At 35.0% G+C, this 18,330-nt stretch overlaps 1 protein-coding gene across 20 annotated transcripts in view; it reads right to left on the minus strand.

Moving 5' to 3' along the window:
- Nucleotides 1-18,330, minus strand: part of DLG1 (discs large MAGUK scaffold protein 1) — a 169,517-nt gene that overhangs the window by 54,652 nt on the left and 96,535 nt on the right. For 9 of the 20 annotated variants that reach the window (XM_074833888.1, XM_074833872.1, XM_074833874.1 and 6 more), the window contains 7 exons: nucleotides 14,587-14,685; nucleotides 10,496-10,549; nucleotides 6,917-6,967; nucleotides 5,774-5,898; nucleotides 4,247-4,416; nucleotides 3,447-3,583; nucleotides 732-876 (listed from right to left, as the gene is read on the minus strand). In XM_074833888.1, the coding sequence (XP_074689989.1) occupies nucleotides 732-876; nucleotides 3,447-3,583; nucleotides 4,247-4,416; nucleotides 5,774-5,898; nucleotides 6,917-6,967; nucleotides 10,496-10,549; nucleotides 14,587-14,685 (781 nt within the window). Of the gene's footprint in view, nucleotides 1-731; nucleotides 877-3,446; nucleotides 3,584-4,246; nucleotides 4,417-5,773; nucleotides 5,899-6,916; nucleotides 6,968-10,495; nucleotides 10,550-14,586; nucleotides 14,686-18,330 lie in introns of those variants that run through there. The other 11 variants (XM_074833889.1, XM_074833877.1, XM_074833876.1 and 8 more) reach the window with 3 other exon arrangements.

The following is an 18,330-nucleotide window of genomic DNA, read 5'->3' on the forward strand; positions in this document are numbered from 1 at the left end:
ATTCAATTCAATTATTTCTTTGCATTGTAGTTCAATCCTGAACTTTTCAGATTTGGACGTTTGACTTCAAAAAGACTCTTGTAAATAGTACCCTCTTGTCAACAAGAAATTCTTGTAAGTATTTTCAATGTACCATTCACTGGTTTTCCACTTGAATTATCAGCAATTATGTCAAAACTGAAGGAAGATTTCAAATAAATTAACATGGAATTTCATAACACATTCACAGGCAGGCATCAGAGGTCAAGACCTCCCCCTCCTCCCAGTCCAGTTTATTCAAATACATGCAGCTCACGAAAAAGCAGGAAAAGAGAAAAAAGTAAGTCGGAACATAACTAATGTCTACCTGAAACAGTATTGTGTTTTTGCTCAGTTCACAGGACACTGAACATCTATGTAGGGCATTGTTTCTTATCCTTCACAGGCTCCAGGAGAATGAGGCACATGTTCTCCTTGTACTCATCAGCAAGGGACCAGAAACATTGAGCCACTAAGACTAGGCCACAGCAGTCACGGAAACACGCTAACCCCATTTTTGCTGTCTTTTCAGTAAGAAGCTATAGGATGTTATTCTGTTCAGCATACAATTTTCCTGATGAATCAACCTTCCTACATCAAGTTTTCACACTGTATAATTTTAAAAAGCTTGAAACTGTTAAAATACTAAAACCAGGGTATGTTAAAGTCTTAAAGGAAAAAATAATTACATCACAAAAATCAGCTGAACTTACAGTTTGTGATGTCAGGAGGGGCATAACTGTCATTCATGAACATGCTGGTGGGTTTTGCAACTTTCAGATAAACAAAATCAGATGTGTTTTTTAAGGCAGTCACTGCTTCTTCATGAGTAACTTCTTCTAAGCAAACACTGTTCACCTAAAGAGAAAAAATAAACAAATTCTCAACACAGAAAAACGTACCTTTTCACAGGACATTCACTGAAAGGTGTTGGAGCACTCTGGCATTGAGGGTCTTTATTAGGATTCACGTGCCACAGATATAATTGCTTATATAAAAGTTGTATGAGAGATGATTTGTAGTGCTGTGAAATGTAAGACATTTGTAATCCAAAGATTACAATAAACTGTATCGAGTGTAACATTGTAAAGAAGGCACACATGACTTTGGAAAACTAACGGGACAAATGCGACACTCAAAATGCCATAAGCGTGCACAATCACAGCACTGACACGGTATGTTACTGCAAGCATTAAACAGAAGAAAGGTTCTTCTAATAAGAATAAATCCTACATGATCTTGTAATGACGTAATTAAGTTCTAGATATTATAATGGGACAACATATTCTTGCAAGAGGTCAAAAGTAGGGATCAAAACTGGAGAAGACCCCAAAGTGTTTGATTTACATGCCAGGTAACAAGAACTAGTTTAACTTTACAGGCAACATATTTTTTAAACTATTGCTATTAAGGTGAAACACTAGCACTTCAGTTTGAAAAAAAAAAAAAAATCCTTTAAAAATTAGTATCTCATATAAAGCCTTAGTAAACTGAGTTGCTGACCCTATCTTCCATATTTTGAAGAGAGAAGTAACTTCTGCAGGTAATTCCAGGAAACATGGGAAATAAGGTTTGTACTGCACTGAACCTGAGGGACCAAAGACACTTTCTTCTGATCACTTAACTTTATATACTGTGTAAAAACAATTGGACCTTGTCAATTGTTGTTTGTGGGGGAAAAACTCTACTGCTAAAATATATTCTTTCCATTTTCTAGAAGTTTCCTAAAAGTTTTCCAAAAGCCTCTTACCTGTTTTTTAAAACAGATTTAAATTCCTACCACTCCTGGTGACTGAAAAGTCATTTTGCAGTGCATTGGTAATTGCAGTACAACAGAAACACACAGAAAGTTATACTCTGCAAAATACAGAGGCTTATCTCTACATTAGTGACTAAAACTTTGACTAAGTGAAATTCAGCTAATCAGAAGATATTATAGATGACATTATACTCACTTCTTTCCTAACTTGCAGAACTAAGGGAATGAGTGCAGGTACAGTAAATTAGGACACTATATTTACTATATCCAATAGCATATTGCATATGCTCCTTACATCCCCGAAACAGTATCTGATATTAATCCAAAACTACTTAAAATTTTGTCAGGCAAATTTTTTTAATGGATAAAGTAATACTGGACAAAGTAATCTGTTGCAAAAGTTTGATATTTCTGACAAAAAAATCCTTAAAACCTTCCGTATGATTTATGATATAAATAAGTTAGCATGAAATTTTCTTGTGCAGGTGACAAATTATAACACTGGAAAGCAGTTCGCCATTAAAAGGAAGCTTTCCAGTGCCCTTGCATTGTGGGGAGGTCCTATAATCAAACCACTTCCTATGATGCAGATTTTAAAATTTAAGAACATCAAATATTAACAGCATTATCATCAAGCAGCTGGATCTTTCGGTTTGTGAATTTGCATGGTATATGAAGATATATATTTATTGTGCAGCTCATAGTAAACATAATACATTCTCTCTCTCTCTTTTCCTCCCAATTCTCATGCAACAATCTGCCTAGAACTATCCATTGTAACACCAAGATCTCATTCCTAATGCTTCAAAAAAGCAGGATTCTTTAGATAAAGGGATAATCCCAGGATTCTTCATCTTTAAGTAGCTTCAGTTTTCCCAGCTCTGTATTTGTAAGTGACAAACTTACCCAAAAATTCTTTTTACAGAAAATGGGAAACTCTGCACTACACATTTAGAGTCAAGTTTCTTACTGTTCGAAGAGCAATAGAGCACACATTCTGCTGTCATGTACTGAGATGCACTCAGAGCTCTTACAGAAGCAGGTACTGCCTGGTAGAGGTAGGAGGGTGGAGCAATTACACCTTACAAGAGTTGAGTTTACAGTTCAGAAATTCATTCAGAAATTCCTGGCCCTGGACAACTACATTTGTGGATGGAATTTAAGGAAGCCGGAAGTTATTTTTACTTTGTGCATAGAAAATTCAACTTTGAAGTATTTTAAGCTTTAAAAAAAAAAAGCTATTCAAAAGCATTACAAACACTGAAATCCAATGTAAGCAGCAGTTTCACTACAGGCTAGCACCTTTCACCAGTACACAGAGTTCCTTTCCATTCCTCTTTTTTGAGAAGAGAAACAGTCCCATTGTATGCTGGTTTACAATCCTGTCACTCAGATCCCAGAAAAATAATAGCAGGCGTCAGAAATAAACATGCTGATTAATACAGTTTTTGCATGAAAATTGTGCTGAGAACAGATTTCAGATTTCCTGATGAGATGGTGTTGAACACTGCAGATTTAACTTTTATCATTGATTTCCTGGCTACATCAATTTTTTTACCGATTTCTATGAAATAACACTCCACTGGCAGGCAGATTAACCACAAAGTAAACCATGCCCTTACTGGGTCTAAAAGTGAATGACCATTAAAAAAACACAGCTCTTACTTACAGCTAAAAGTTTGTCTCCAATCTGAAGTTTGCCATCTTTATGTGCTGCCCCGCCTTCAATGATTTTGGTTACATAGATGCTGTTGTCTCCAGGTATATGCTGATTTCCTACACCACCAGCAATACTGAAACCAAGACCTGCTTGAAGATAAAGTCATTACTCAAGAAACCTTTTAGCATTCATTAGATTCAGATTATTACATCAATAACAATGCTATTTGTATCACACCTACATATATATCTACAAAAAAATATTAGGCTCTGGCTGAAGCAATACTGGATGCCTTTCAAAGTGAACTCCACAATTTTCCAGCAAGTTCTGGAAAAGATGTAACATTTACACAAGTTCTGAAAAATCAAAAGCTAAATATTTTACTTCATGTCTTGTGACAGATGCACACAGCACAACTATAGCATCACCACTGATATTTAAAGAACCATTGTCCAACATTTACCCATATAAAAACAAAATAATACTTTCTCTAAATGTTGTTTAATTTCTTATCCTTTCTAGGTAATTCAATGAAATATTTTACTCCCACTTACAACATACTTAAAAATTACTAAATACTATCAGAAACACAATTTTATTATTTGAAAGAATGCATTCTACAAGAACAGTTTCAAGACACACGGATGAAAATTCAGGAGCATTTGAGATGCCATTATCTTATTTTTCATTATTCTGCATTTCCTAGAACTTCATATGCAAGGTACTATTTTATTTTGAAAAATAAATGCAGAAATCTATCATCCAGTCTATCCTTTTTGTGAAACAGAAGCTTTGTACTTCCTACGTACCTTTAGGGCCTTTTACAAGTTTGATTTCCACTATTTTTTCTGTGACTGGTTTTCTTCTTTTGACATACAATCGTACAATTGATCCCGCTTCTTTCAATGCTTCAACTGCTTTGCTATGTGTCACATCACGAACATCCACCTCATTTACTCGTAGAATACAATCGTTAACCCTAGAGATAGCAACATTCATGTTCAGCTGTTGCGTTATAGCAGAGAGGATACATTAAGAGCCTAATATTTTATCTACAATACACTAACATACATGTTAACACATTAAGATACATAGATTTTGCTTCAAAACTATACTGAATCAAGACAATGCTCTAAAATTAATTACTAGTGCTTAAAAATAAAACAAGGATCACTAGAAAACATTTAACGGGAATATTTTGTTCACAGCCAAAGAGGATACCGTCTTGTGTGTGTTCATATTTAAATAGGATTTTGAAGACAGCTTCATACAAACTACCTTTTGTTTAGGGCTATAAGAAAGAGTTTAAAAATCCAGAAACTAGGAGGCACACAATGAGAACACACTAGTTTTAAGCCATGATACGAACAAGTCAACCTCCATTCCTGCTTTACGCGAGCTATTTAAGTGCTGGCCTTCCACTCCATTTAACATGTTGCTGTAGTAACACTGAGCTCTCATTACACTAAGTACAATGCCTGACTCACCTGCCACCATGTTCTGTCAGATGTACCTCTGACAATGGCCAACAAGCTAAAATGAAGCCTTAAAATAAGCTTATTAGGACTAAAAACCGTAACGCATCAGGCATTTGCACCAAAAATGACAGGGCAAGTTCTTGACAACAGAGAAAAAAAACGGTCCTACAATCGGATGTGGGTTTTTTTCCACACAGTGATACAGGAGTCTATTTAAAGACTGTTCTGGATTAGAAAAATAATTTCTTAATGCAATTTGTTATTAACTTCAAACATTACTCTTCAAGGGAAGTTGCAAATATCACTTGCTACCATCTAGTAATATGCCAACATTTCCTCACTAGGAGTTAAGTAGTAGTATCAGTCCACAATTAAATAAGGAAATGGGGTATACTGGAGAAGGAGTACTCTATTAATTCAAATAAAAATTTGCTTTTGAAGATATGTAGTATCTTTGAAAAATTAAAACACAGCGTAAGAGAGGGCTGTTATTAAGCTCAACTATCTTACAGATCAGAAAATCTGCACATGGATAATGAAGAGTTACCTATCCTACCTAAGCTTTTCCTTTGTCTATTAAGGACTATAGAACATATGGCATAATCAATTTATACCAGTGAATAGAAAAGATAAAGTTCACTTAATTTCACTTAACTGCAGATCTTATTGGTTGGAAAAAAAACCCCCACAACTGGTCTACTCAAACATTTTTTCATTATTTACAAAATACTTCTGTAAGAAAAACTTATTTAAAATGTAGTGTAGCATGATAACAAAAAAGTAACAAAAAGTGTTCTATCCACTGTTTGAAAATATAATAATAAACATTTAGCAACCCAACACAGAAAGTCATCATACCGTAATCTTCCATCCTGTGCAGCTGCACCCCCGGCTATAATTTTTGTAATGAAAATACTTGAATCATCCCCAATATGTGGGTTGTCTGTACCACCTGCAATGCTAAAGCCAAGTCCTGAATTTCCCTAAAGGTAGAGGGGAAAAAAAATTTACACATTTCTTTTTGGGGGAAAAAGATAGGCTAGTATATCTATTTGATTCAATATAGAATCAAATCCATATAATTTTCACTGATTAAAAAAAATATTAAAAGACACTTTAAGCAGTATACTACATATAACCATATGTAAGATGTAATTATACTTATTTTCACAGAAGGAGAACATAAGTCATTGTGTGACTGTAGGAGATACAGTTCCAACACCACAGCTTTCTCATTGAAGTGAGCCTGATAAACTAGATATAAACTTCCCTCTCTAGTGAGCTAGATCTTTGAGATTATTCATATGAATATTTGTTCCTCATTAAAATATTAGTGATGAATTATTTTTTCCCAGAGAAGCCCCCAAGAAATTTGTGTCACATATGTAATATACCCTCACAGATGCAGAGATTCAGCCTGACATTTCCCCTTCAAAGGTTGCCTGCCCTTACTACCAACTGCAAGACCTCTTCACCCTCTCAGTAACCTCCAGAACTGCACAGGTATCAAATGCAACCCTTTCTTTTTGTTAACAGTGCAGCTCAAGAAAAGAGAGCTGAGATAGATCTTAATGTTGTAAACCTAACAAAGCAATGCATATGACAAGGTGTCACTTGTAATCTCAAGTGGAAGCCTGAATCACAATCTAAAGCTTAACGGTACAAATAAAAGCCTTTCATAAATGGCAATATAGGAAACAAAATCATAATTTGTTATTACTCTCTACAAACCTAGATAACAACATTAAATGCAGTATGTCCCAGGGAGATCCTTCCCCCATTTTACTCTTAATGCTCAAGCATATGAATAAAAACTTCTATTCCTACTCCAGCAACTGGGTGTATTTTTTTTCCTTTAGGCTAAATAATCTACCTAGAGAAAAAAAAACAGTGAGGATTGTTTTGGATTGCCATTTAGTAGTATCAAGAGGTTAAATTTTCATTCTAACGTATCATAAATCCCATCTAAAACAGAGTACAGAAGGACATTTAGAATGTTACCCTTTCAAGAGTAATTTCTTCATACTCATAATCTGCATCCGTGCCATTGACCTATAATAAAAGAAGAGTGAGACTTACAGAGAATTTTACACTTTAGATGATACAGTTTGCTCAGTTAGAGGTTCACTCCCATCAAATCTCGGCTGATTCACAGTGACCACTGAGCTCAGAGGGGACGTGTGATTTTCATACTGCTCTGTACATGAATCAGACACTCTTGCTGTATGAGTTTAAAAGTTAAGATTTCAGAGGGCGGACTGTTCTACACAGATACTGTAGAGCAGAGGCCCTCTGCTTCTGATTGCCATAAAACAAAAAAATGCTCTTGAGATTCTCAGATGTTCCTCAGGCCATGTAGCAAGTTGAAACATAAGAAAAGGAAGGGGTCATGGGGTAGGGAAGAAATTGTATATAAGAACAGAGCAGTATTTTCGAATTGCTGTTCCTCACAGAGCAGAGGAAAATCAAAGACTGATGCTTTACACCATTTCTCACCAGAAATGGGTAAGACCCTTCTAAAGCAACATTTAACAATTGTTTAGATTACTATTTATCATGTTACAGATATACTAAAGATCAACAAATTAAAACAGGACCAAAACCAGAAGACTTTATAAGAATATTTAATAAAGCTAGATGAAAAACCCGAATACTAGAAGCCTTGTCATTCTTCAGTTAGAAAGGATACCCACTTTCTTTGCTGCCTACGGAATTAGCACAGAATCAAGTAACAGAAGAAATATCTAAATTAAGTGAAAAGAAATAAATATGAAATACTTAACTATATTTAATATTAAAGTAACATTAAGATTTTTTTTTCCATTACTAAGATATCTTGGAACTCAAATTCTTTCCTCCACAGATACCTACAGCAGCATATACAACATGTGACTACAGGCAATTCCCTATTTCAAGCCTTTTAGGATGAAACATTTATTCTATTATTTTACAAAGCATCTTTTCTATTAAGATATTCTGTATCTGGTAGTCTTCTGTTACATACTATTCAAGATTTTATAAAGATACAAAATATATGTATAAAAGAAAGCATTTTAAAATCTGTACAGTTCTCCAGCAGAGACTAAAGAAAGGGACTTTCATTCACCCCAAACAAAATTAAGATCATGTCTACTTCATTCTACATATGTTTATTTAAGATATTTAAAAGCTGCAAAAGCTGGAGATGCCACAACTTTCACAGGCTAATATCAAGCTCATATATCCCTCGCTACAGTTTTTTCTCAATCTCTAATTATATCTCCCCTTAACACAATAGAAGCCATGTCCATTCCAAACATAACAGATTATTATCATCATCTTTGTGCAGTACCTCAAAAATGATTATGTCCTTAGTAGTCTGTTCAGTGGAAAAGAACACATGATATTTCTCCATTAAAAAGGAAAGAGGTCTTGACCTTCTGAATACATGAAACTGTATCTATTTCTAGGCAAACACAAAAGAAGGCCCTGTGATGAAGTTTTTATGGTAGCTTACTCCTTGAGCTATTATCTACAACATGTGCTAACTGAACCAAACCAGGCATCCAGCATTACAGTACCTGGGAAATAGTTCATTATGACTGATCAGTATGTGGCACTTTTTTCTTCTTCTGTTTTTTGTTTGTTTGTTTGTTTTTTATAAATAACAAGGACATTAATCATTTCCCTATTCATTACCATTAGGCAAAACAAAGCCAATCCTAATATATTTAAGTAGTCTCTTATTTATTTCCACGTGCAAAACTCTGTAAACCAATTTTAAAATATCATCTAGATAAAGAGGAGCAAATATTGTCTTCTGCTTTAGCTCAGAAGCTTTAGAATTGATTTTATCTAACAAACCCTCCATTAGCAGAGACAGGAGTAAGGATACATCAGAGGATAAAATTCACTGTCCTATTCTACTTTTTGCAAGTTTTGAACTGCTCTTAGATCCACTAAGTCAAGCTTTATTTGCAGGGACCTCCCCTGGATGAAGGAAGTTTCTATACAAATGCTGTAATTATGCCACAGCAATCTTCTTGGAATCTGAAAACCTATTAGTAGTTCAGCAGAATTTGGTTAGAGCCTTTTGGCCGTACTACAGTTATTTTCTCTGGTATAGTTAATCTTTTCATGTGCCACCAACTTGAATTTTGTGTGCATTTCCTTGGGCTTTTACAAAGAATAAAATATATGCTCGCTGGTTTTTTTTCCAACCCAGTTTGAGTCCTAAGAGGGAATACTTCCTCAGCAGTTTTATGATGCAGATAACAAGAGCTGTGTTCTTGACCATTTGTTCCTTGATGACTTTCTAGATTCATATTTTGCCTTTTTTCTTCTTTCAACAGAAAAATTTTAATAGTCAAGGTTTTTGTAGATTAGCTACTCAGGGACCTAGAAGGGGATTCCTTTACCCAATTTCCTATGCTTACAGAGCAGGTTAGATTATAGACAGTTATGGGCTTGTTTGTTTTACGTTCACTACAAACTGCTAATTTAGATGGCTTATAATTTTGAGTGCCAGTTTGTTCTGTTAATGCTATTTTCTCTTCCTGTTTCTACTATCTACTGTCCTCCACATGCCTCTATCAGATGGGGCCTTCTGAAATGGGAATACATATTTATTAATCATTTTTCATCTTGGTTTAGTTTGTGTGTGCAGGGAGACACCTTACCTTCAGTATTTCTAAACAGTATCTGCATCACATCAATAAAAGGGCCACACACCGCAGGCTACTGCTCTGATCTTTTAGTTGGAGGCATCATTATTGCTCGGTACTCATTTATGAGCCAATTATGTCACTGTACTAACCTTCTGTCTTCTGCTTAAACTGTTAATTCATGCTTTTGTCTGTCTTTCTAGCTGCTTTCTAGCAAAGCTGCTAAGTTATGAACGCTTTTTGACAAGGACAAGATTTACTCTTTACTTGCCAATACCAGTACTTAGAATAAACACAATATAAAACAACTAGTACAGGCATTAACACTGTTCAGTAAAACAACAAGCAAGTGGGATACGTAAGTAACTGTAGGAGGAAGGTACAGGAGGAAAATTCAGACCTGAAACCTATGCCAAACTTACATACATCCCAAAGTCTCTATCTGCCAGTGGTATTCCTATCACAAAACACACACTGCCAAACACAAATTTTAGCCTCCACATAACGGCACTTATTACCTTAATGTTTCAAAACACATTTTTATGAGCATTTAGAGCACTAAAATCTTAAGTATAGCCACTGCATGAAGAAGTGTTTTTATGCAAAGTGCAACGGAAATAGCACATTAAATATTAAAGCGTCTGTCTGCACAGTTGAAGAAACAGATTGTTCTCTGAACACTGAACCTCTGGAACCTCAAAGAACCATGTTTTGCACTGTCACATAGTGGTACTCAGAACCTTTCACCTGCAATATACAACTTTTTTTTTTCATGAAATAGCTATGTAAAGACTTCAAATAACCATCAGGACAGCTGATGAAATCGAGCACCTTCGAAGAGGTAAAATAGGTTTTATTAAACAGTAACAACAGACCTACACAACCACATACATAAAACATTATCTGAAGTTATAACTGAAAGCAAATGTAGGCTTACGTATGTTGGAGTCTCCAAAGAATCTGTATTCACCAGCACTGGAGGGGGATTTGCCTTTAACAAAAGAATTAAAAAATTATACAGCATAAGAGAAAGCAGTACTAATGATAATTATAAAACATTTAATCTGCTGTTTCTCAAAGTTCTACTAAAAGGTAGCCTCAGCTTCAGAATCTCAAAAATTCACCTTCTGACACACTTTTTTCTACCCTGAACAAATTGCTTTCATGCTACAAAACCACACTCTTCCAGAACTCTGAGCTCATATTTTATATACAAGTTCTGCCATTTATTACCTTGTTTTTCAAAAGAACAACTGAGTCATGCAATCACCTGACATGATGTCAGTTACCCTAATACTTGTAGTATGACATTCAGAAATTGCTTTACCAGCCAATATCTTAAAACCAAATTTTGGTGGATTTGACTTCTCTTTCTTCCTACCAGGAACACTTTTTTTTCCACTCCCCTCTTCAACCTGCAAAATGGAAACTTACAGAAATGCAAACTTATGGAAGAAAGGATCTACAAAACTGACTTGTGAAAGCAAATTCACAGCAGACGTTAATCCACCGCCCAGCAGCATGTGATTCCATCAGAACATTGTTACAGATTCACAAGCCATAAGCAGGGATTATTGCTACAGAAATATGAAATAGTATAGCATTCTTGCTAGCCAGAAACTGGTAGAATAAGCTAACACTTTTACTCTCTGATGTTACTGAGAATTTTTCTGTGAAAAATGTGGTTTCAACTGAAAGAAAATCTGTACAGACTAGTGACATTTATCTGAAATACGTCCAAATAAACAGATTTCCTATTTTTGCATCAATTATCTGCCTTTAAAATAGGCAGTACCTAGCCTGCCCTGAGAACAAACAAAAAAAGTGTACAGACTACAAATACTGTTGATGCATTAAGTTCAATGGGACCTACAAACTCAGTGGCACAAAATTTCCTTACAGCTTTAATAAAGCTGAGATTTTTTTTAAATATGTACAAAAATCCATTATCTTTAAACTTAAGACTTTTTTTTTAATCTCTTATGTGTGCATGGAAGTAAATTTAGGGACAGTTTAACAGGCTGCAATAGAAGGTAGTATTAAACTCATTCAAAGATAAACCTAAGACCTACAGGACAATTACATTAACCTATTCATATTCTGCATTTTAGTTTCATTACCATGACAACAGCATACTTCTGAAGAATTCATAATTTTTAAAAGTTTCCAGAAGCTAGGAACTAAGCAATGACTCAGAAGTTCCTTATGAAAGACCGAGATGAATAATCTACCATCACTAGACAGGAGTCATGAATCTGCTATCAGGTTGCTGTGTCAGAAATTAGGCCTGTATCATTTAATAAGTACTAAAACCAGGTGGTATCTATGCAAGGTAACAGAGTAGACTATTAAAAAAAAGAAACAAAAAGGATGACACTTATGGCTCTGTCAAGATGCCGTCAAACACCTTTATCACCCAGCAATTCTCTCAGTAGAAGCATGGGCACACTTTATGCAGTACAGAAATCGAGTACCAGTTATTATTATCATGATAAAAATCTCTGACAAACAATGCTATCCCTCACAACCATTTTCTGCTATTAAGTTACATTGCAATTTCTGCTTCTTATTCAAGTGCAAGTTCTATTAAAATAAGATTAAATTAAAAATAAGATCCTGTACCCATCAATTAAATTATGCATCACCATCTCTGTAAGAGCTTTACAATTAACACACTTTTAAGAAAAAGAAAACAAAACAATACACTGCATTAAAAAGAAACTGACTGAATATGAGGCATTAGGAGTCTAATCTCCACTTGATCTACAAGAGACCAGCATACATACATTTATTTTATATTTGTGTATCAACTATGAAAATATTTTAGATTTATAAACAGAAAAAAAAACTAGGATTAATTTTGAAAGTTCAGTTACGTTATTTACATTTTACTCAATTTTGGAATTTATTTTAATTAATATTAGGATTCTGTAATATCCAAGTATATTCAACAAAAGCAGTGCCAGAGAAAGCTGGTTTCCCGTGAATCATTTTCTTCAGGTTGACAAGTGGTATTCTTTTACTGTCTTTAAAAAAAAAGAGGAAGACTAGCTAAAAGCAAATTGCTATTAGTAGCTGAGGTTTCTATGTGAGCAGTATGAGACACAAACTAGCCAACACCTTCCTAAATTAAAAGATGGTTCCTAATAGTCCTTTCACATTTATCTGAATTCTCCATCAAGAAGCAATAATTTACCATCACTTCCAAGCAGGAAGGAGAAAAGCTTTGTGCCAGGCATTCCAAAGGTATGCCCAGACACTGCAAAGACAAAGGGCAACATCTATCTCAAAACATCAAATGTCTTTGGAAGGAAGACCAGTATTTCAGTTTGTTTTGCAAGAGTTCTCTAAATTACCTAACACTTTCAAACTTCTGTGCCAGGGCTTGTTCAGATATTTAAAAGACATTCGACAAGTTTGTTTACAAGCCGACTAAGGACTTGCCTAAGGGGTAAAGTGATTAACAAAATAGAGAGTATCTATTGCACAAAAATGCATCTGCCAAATCCAAAATTGATTAGAACTTTCTGTGGTATTTTCTAATTGCTTGGAATCACAAATGATGCAGAATTACATAGCTAACTCCTGTAGACACTTGTATGCACTCAGAAGACAGAGGCACAAACCGCTCAACTCTTACTCTTCTGCTTGTAATTCAGCATCATCAATGGACAGAAATACTGTCACAGAAAGGCAGTCAAAGAACATATAAATACATATGGCACTGATTATTTTATTTTAAATTAAGTTTAGCCTATTGGCAATTCCCTGAAAGTAAATGCTACTGGAGACTCAGTTATCTTTATCCATCAAGGCTGACAATAGAAGTCCACTGCTTGCAACAGTCTGCCTCAAATCCTAATGTGGGCAGAATCTCTCTATAAGTAAATATTTCTTAAACTAACAAAATCTCTGGTCTGCCTGTTGGGAAAAGTAAGGGTGACAGATTCATGTAAATGCACACCCACTAGAAACTGCACAATAAAATAATCAAGTGGAAAAACTTTTGATAATTACTGGATTATGTAAAATTTAACAGTGTAGCAGAGATAAAAAAAGACTACACTAACTGTTGTGAGTTTAGCCACATAGTTTGAAAGCAGACATTAAGCAAAAAAAACATTGATGTGTAATACTACAAAAATATCCTAGTATTATTCTGGATAGCTCAATTCCCTTTTAAAGTTAATAAATATCTGTCACCAAACAATTCCAAAAAGTGGCCCATCTTTTCAGAAGGCAGGCACTCTTCATTTCAGATTTTTGCACTGAAAGTTACAAAAAAATAAAAGCAGAATACCATTCTATATGCAAAAATATAACTGCTACCTATCCTAAATCACATATTTCGAGTTATATGCAAGATATTAATGTTAACTCATGTTTACTTTCACTTGTCTTGACAGGGTTGTTTGTTGGTTTGTTTTGGGTTTTTTTTTCCCCTGTGTGTTGACATTACGTGACCTAAAGGTTGAAGGTCCAGAAGGGAAGCACATTTTATGAGCCAAATATGTTAGGAACAGAGGGGTAAAAAAATCCCCCAAAAAAACCCTTCTGTATTCTAAATGCCCCAAACGACACTAATACCAGCAAATGGTCAGAGAACATAAGAAATGTCATGCAAGTGCAATCGATGAAAGACATATATTATGTATTGGTATATGAGATGAGAAACATTTTTTCTATAAATAAATAAATGAGGCAATAATGCTTTAGTAAGGATGAAATGACTCTAAAATTATTGAACACAAAATATCCTATTGCTTCTTTCCATTCTTTTAAGGTTTTTTCTTTAGCTATATCACACCTTACTAATACACTTCCATATGAAAATATAGATATTTTAAATGGACTAAAAGCTGCTATAAAACAAAGAAAAATTAGGATCAAACTAGTGTATTACTAATTCAGCTATTTCACAGTTCAACTCAAAGCTGTGAGAGTACCAAAAGGTGAATTTAAACAAAGCAATGAAATAGATTGAATAAATAAAAGTTGAACAAATTTAACAAAAAAAAGAATAAAAACCTGTGGTATGGTGGATGGGATGACAGTGGTCTCAGCAGGGACTGGTGGGACAGGGATCACAGGGACAATGGGAGGAGAGGAAGGAACAGCTTCTGTGGGCTAAAAATCACCGACAAAATGTCAAAAATAACAAAAACTAGAAAAACTTTTTAAAACAAACAAGATTCAAATTTAACAGCTTTAAAAAAAAATCTGAAATAGCATATGGATTTGGAGACTATAACTAAAACTGAAGACAACCAACTACCTTTAACCATGCTGTATACAGCAGTGCATCCCCAGCAATGTGCTAACGTCAAAGAACACAAAGTAGTAAGGCATATCCAGGTTGCTTATTCATACCAAGTGACTCACCTTGCAGTACAGAGCATTGAGACTTTGGGGTCCAAGAGAAAACCTGTTCATGCCAATGGACAGAGTGAGGCTTTTTGTGGGCTGGTTTCACAACAGAAGCCCTTCACCATTATACAACAGTGTACAAAAGAAGGGAAACAGTGGCTAAAGTTGATAGCACTGCACCAAGTTAATATTCCTCTTTGATAAAGGGAAAAAAACAGAAGTACATTAAGGTTTCTAAACCGGGCAAAAATCAAAGAAAATCTTTCAGTCAAATGGGCTGAAGATCCTAAAACAGATCCAATCCACCTCTCAAAGATCTTCATACAGGTTTACCATACACGATCAGACTAGTAGAATTTTGGTCTCAGGAATTTTCATTAAAATAATAACCAGGAAAGCTACTGGCACATAAGCTGCAAGGGAAAAAGATTACAAATGGCATTTTGAGCAAAACATTGACTCAAATCATTTTGAGATGTTAACATACTGGTTGTCAACAAGCTGTCAGCAACATAAACTACTGGCAACTATCATCAAAATTACAAGCTGAACAGCAGATCAAAGCTCTTGCAACTTAGTTGTTCCAAGACATTCTTGTGATCCTTAAATATAAGTAAGCATAATGACAAAAGAAAATACTAAATCCTGAAAATGAACCAAAACCCCAGAACATAACAGTATTAAACATACTTTTAAAGTTTGAGTTCTTTTAAAAAACAAGGTACCCTACACCAACACCATACACCAAATTAAAGACTAAAAGCAAATATTAAAGAAACCTGAAACAGCCCAAGAGCAGCAACTTTTATTAAATGCATATATGGTATTTCTATAGGGTTTTTTCAGCTCAAAGTCAATCTACCCAAAATGAACAGCTGGTGAAAAAAGCTGCAGTTATTGAAAGATGTAAGAACAAGATATATGTGATATCTTGAAAGATGATGACTGATGTCATTTAAACATCCCTACATCTATGAACAACAGCACAATCTTTCAAGTGTTAAAAAAAGGAGGGTGGGCAAGAATCTCAACTGGTCTAGAAAAATGGTAATATGCATTTTGCAAAGGATGCAGGAAATGCTCAGTGCAATAAACCTCCAGATACTGGAAGAATGATGCAACCTTTAAGAGGACAGATCAAATTAAATAGCTTAAGCAATCACTCACCCCTACAGATGCAAAAAATAAGCCACCCCTTCAGGTCTGCCTCGTTCCAAAGTAAGCAGCTTCCCGTGTATACACAGTAAAAATCCACTTAATCAAAATTTCAGATATACACATATTACAAATATATAACACAACGTTAAGGCTGAATAGCTAAGCATTTAGCATGTCAGGAAAATTCCAGCTTTACACTTACAACTCCTGCAATAAGAGAAGGCTAAAACCAAACTGAACTTACTCTTAGATACTGACCATACACTTTCCTGCTCTTTCACTTGGCAAAATAACTGACCAAGTTGCAGTTGATTTCCTTATGGGCCAAACAATCTGCACCCCTCTCTTTGCACCAAATGGCAGCTTTATTTTCCTGCTTCCTTCCTTTTCTCAATTCCTAACTCCCACATCTCTCTGGGCTTCTCACTCCCAAATGCTTCAAGAACCCTTCCAACCGGTTCCAATTTTTATCCTTGTTATTTTAAAACTGACACTGTTCAAAGTCCTTCAATTCTCTCAGGTTCCAGTCTCACAAGCTATTTGTACTATCATTGTATTTTCCCTTTGTGCTGTTGGTTTACTATTCGTTGTCTCTTAAAAGCTGCTCCCTGCTCCTCCAAGCATCCTGGCATTGTTCCTGCTGAGTCTCCTCCGCTACCATGTGGGTGAAGAAAGAGGTGACAACACTGGCAACCACTTTCAAAGGATGTGCAAATCCAAATGAAGATAAGACTGTCTTCACTTGAATGTTTCATGGAATACAGTGAACTGAAGCAGGCACCATGGCTACCACAAGGAAGGACAATCCAAGAAATTAAAAGATTTTTAATCACCAGAGAAAGAAGACCTGGAACTTCCTTATAATAGAGGAATGCTAATTTTATTTTAGTATGGCACATAATCAGTCTGAAAATTATCATATGATACAGGTATCTGTGTGAGCAGCTGAATAAGCTCCAATAGCCCAGAGTATCGCTTTCAATGTTCCACTTCCCAGGAATTTTCAAGAAACACTTGTAATTTTTAGGAATTCTCAAAAAAATACACTGAAGTACTCTGAAAAACAAAAGTTTATCCTCAGAATAACTTTATTTAAAGATGTCTGGCTAAAGCATTTAATGATCCTGGTTTAAATGGACACAAATAAATCTAACTACAAAGAAAGTAGTGGGCCAATTAAAAACCTTGTTTTGAATATATATGAACTATAGCACACAATTATGATAGACCATTATATACAGGAATGCATGACTTGAACAACTCACTTTAACAAAATCTGTCAGCCTAAATAAATGTGTTAACACCTACAACAAAAAGCCATCCTGTTACAACAGTATGATAAAAATCAAGTAATTTTTTTTAAGTGTTAGGATGGACTTTAATATCTATATAAAAAAAAAAATCATTTAAGTGGCATGCTTAAAAAAGCTAGATAATAATGCCTTTAAGTGATCAGTTAAAACTAGTGCCTCCCAATCCAACACTAAGTTCAGATGTTTGAAAAGGAAGAACACACCCATTTTCTCATATTTAACCAACACACCAGCTAACCTGAAATTAGATCAGGGCACCAGACACATCCTGAAGACCAACTAAACCAGCAAATTCAAAAAGATATATTTTGGAGAACAGAAATCAAGCAAACCAGACTTTCCTCACTTTCAAGAAATTACTGTAAAAACCCATACTGTATACAGTGCAACAATCTTAATGGGAAGACACCGAGCAGTATTTTTTTGCTAGCCCAATTTCAATTATTGCTACTTTGTTTTCTAGCTATGAAATACAAAAGAAAATTAAGTTATATAAAGTCTCTAGAAATAGCAGGGATAACACTACAGAAAGAAAAAAAGTGTGACATACTTTCTACAGTTTGCATCAAAAATGCACATCTATAAATACCTAGTGCAATACATACCTTTTCTAAAGAACAACTAGAACATGAGCCATCAGACATCCAACCACTAGCAGCTTTTACTTTTGCTGTGCTTTTTGTAGGACTTTTTTTTACACTATCACGTAGGTTTATAAATTTTCCTCTGTGTTTGGAAGACACTGGCAGCATGGATGAACTAAAAGATGTACAAAAGCTCAGTGCCCGCTGCTGATGCCGAAAAGGCTGCTTTGGCTGCATATGAAGATTTTGACGTATTTCCATTCTTGGGCTCCTCGTTAAATCAGTGAGCTTGAGCGTTCCCATTTCACTGTCATCTGTAGCACCACAGTACTTGTAGTCATGACAGTGAG

The sequence above is a fragment of the Strix aluco genome, chromosome 9 (assembly GCF_031877795.1).
Source record: "Strix aluco isolate bStrAlu1 chromosome 9, bStrAlu1.hap1, whole genome shotgun sequence".
NCBI lineage: Eukaryota > Metazoa > Chordata > Aves > Strigiformes > Strigidae > Strix > Strix aluco.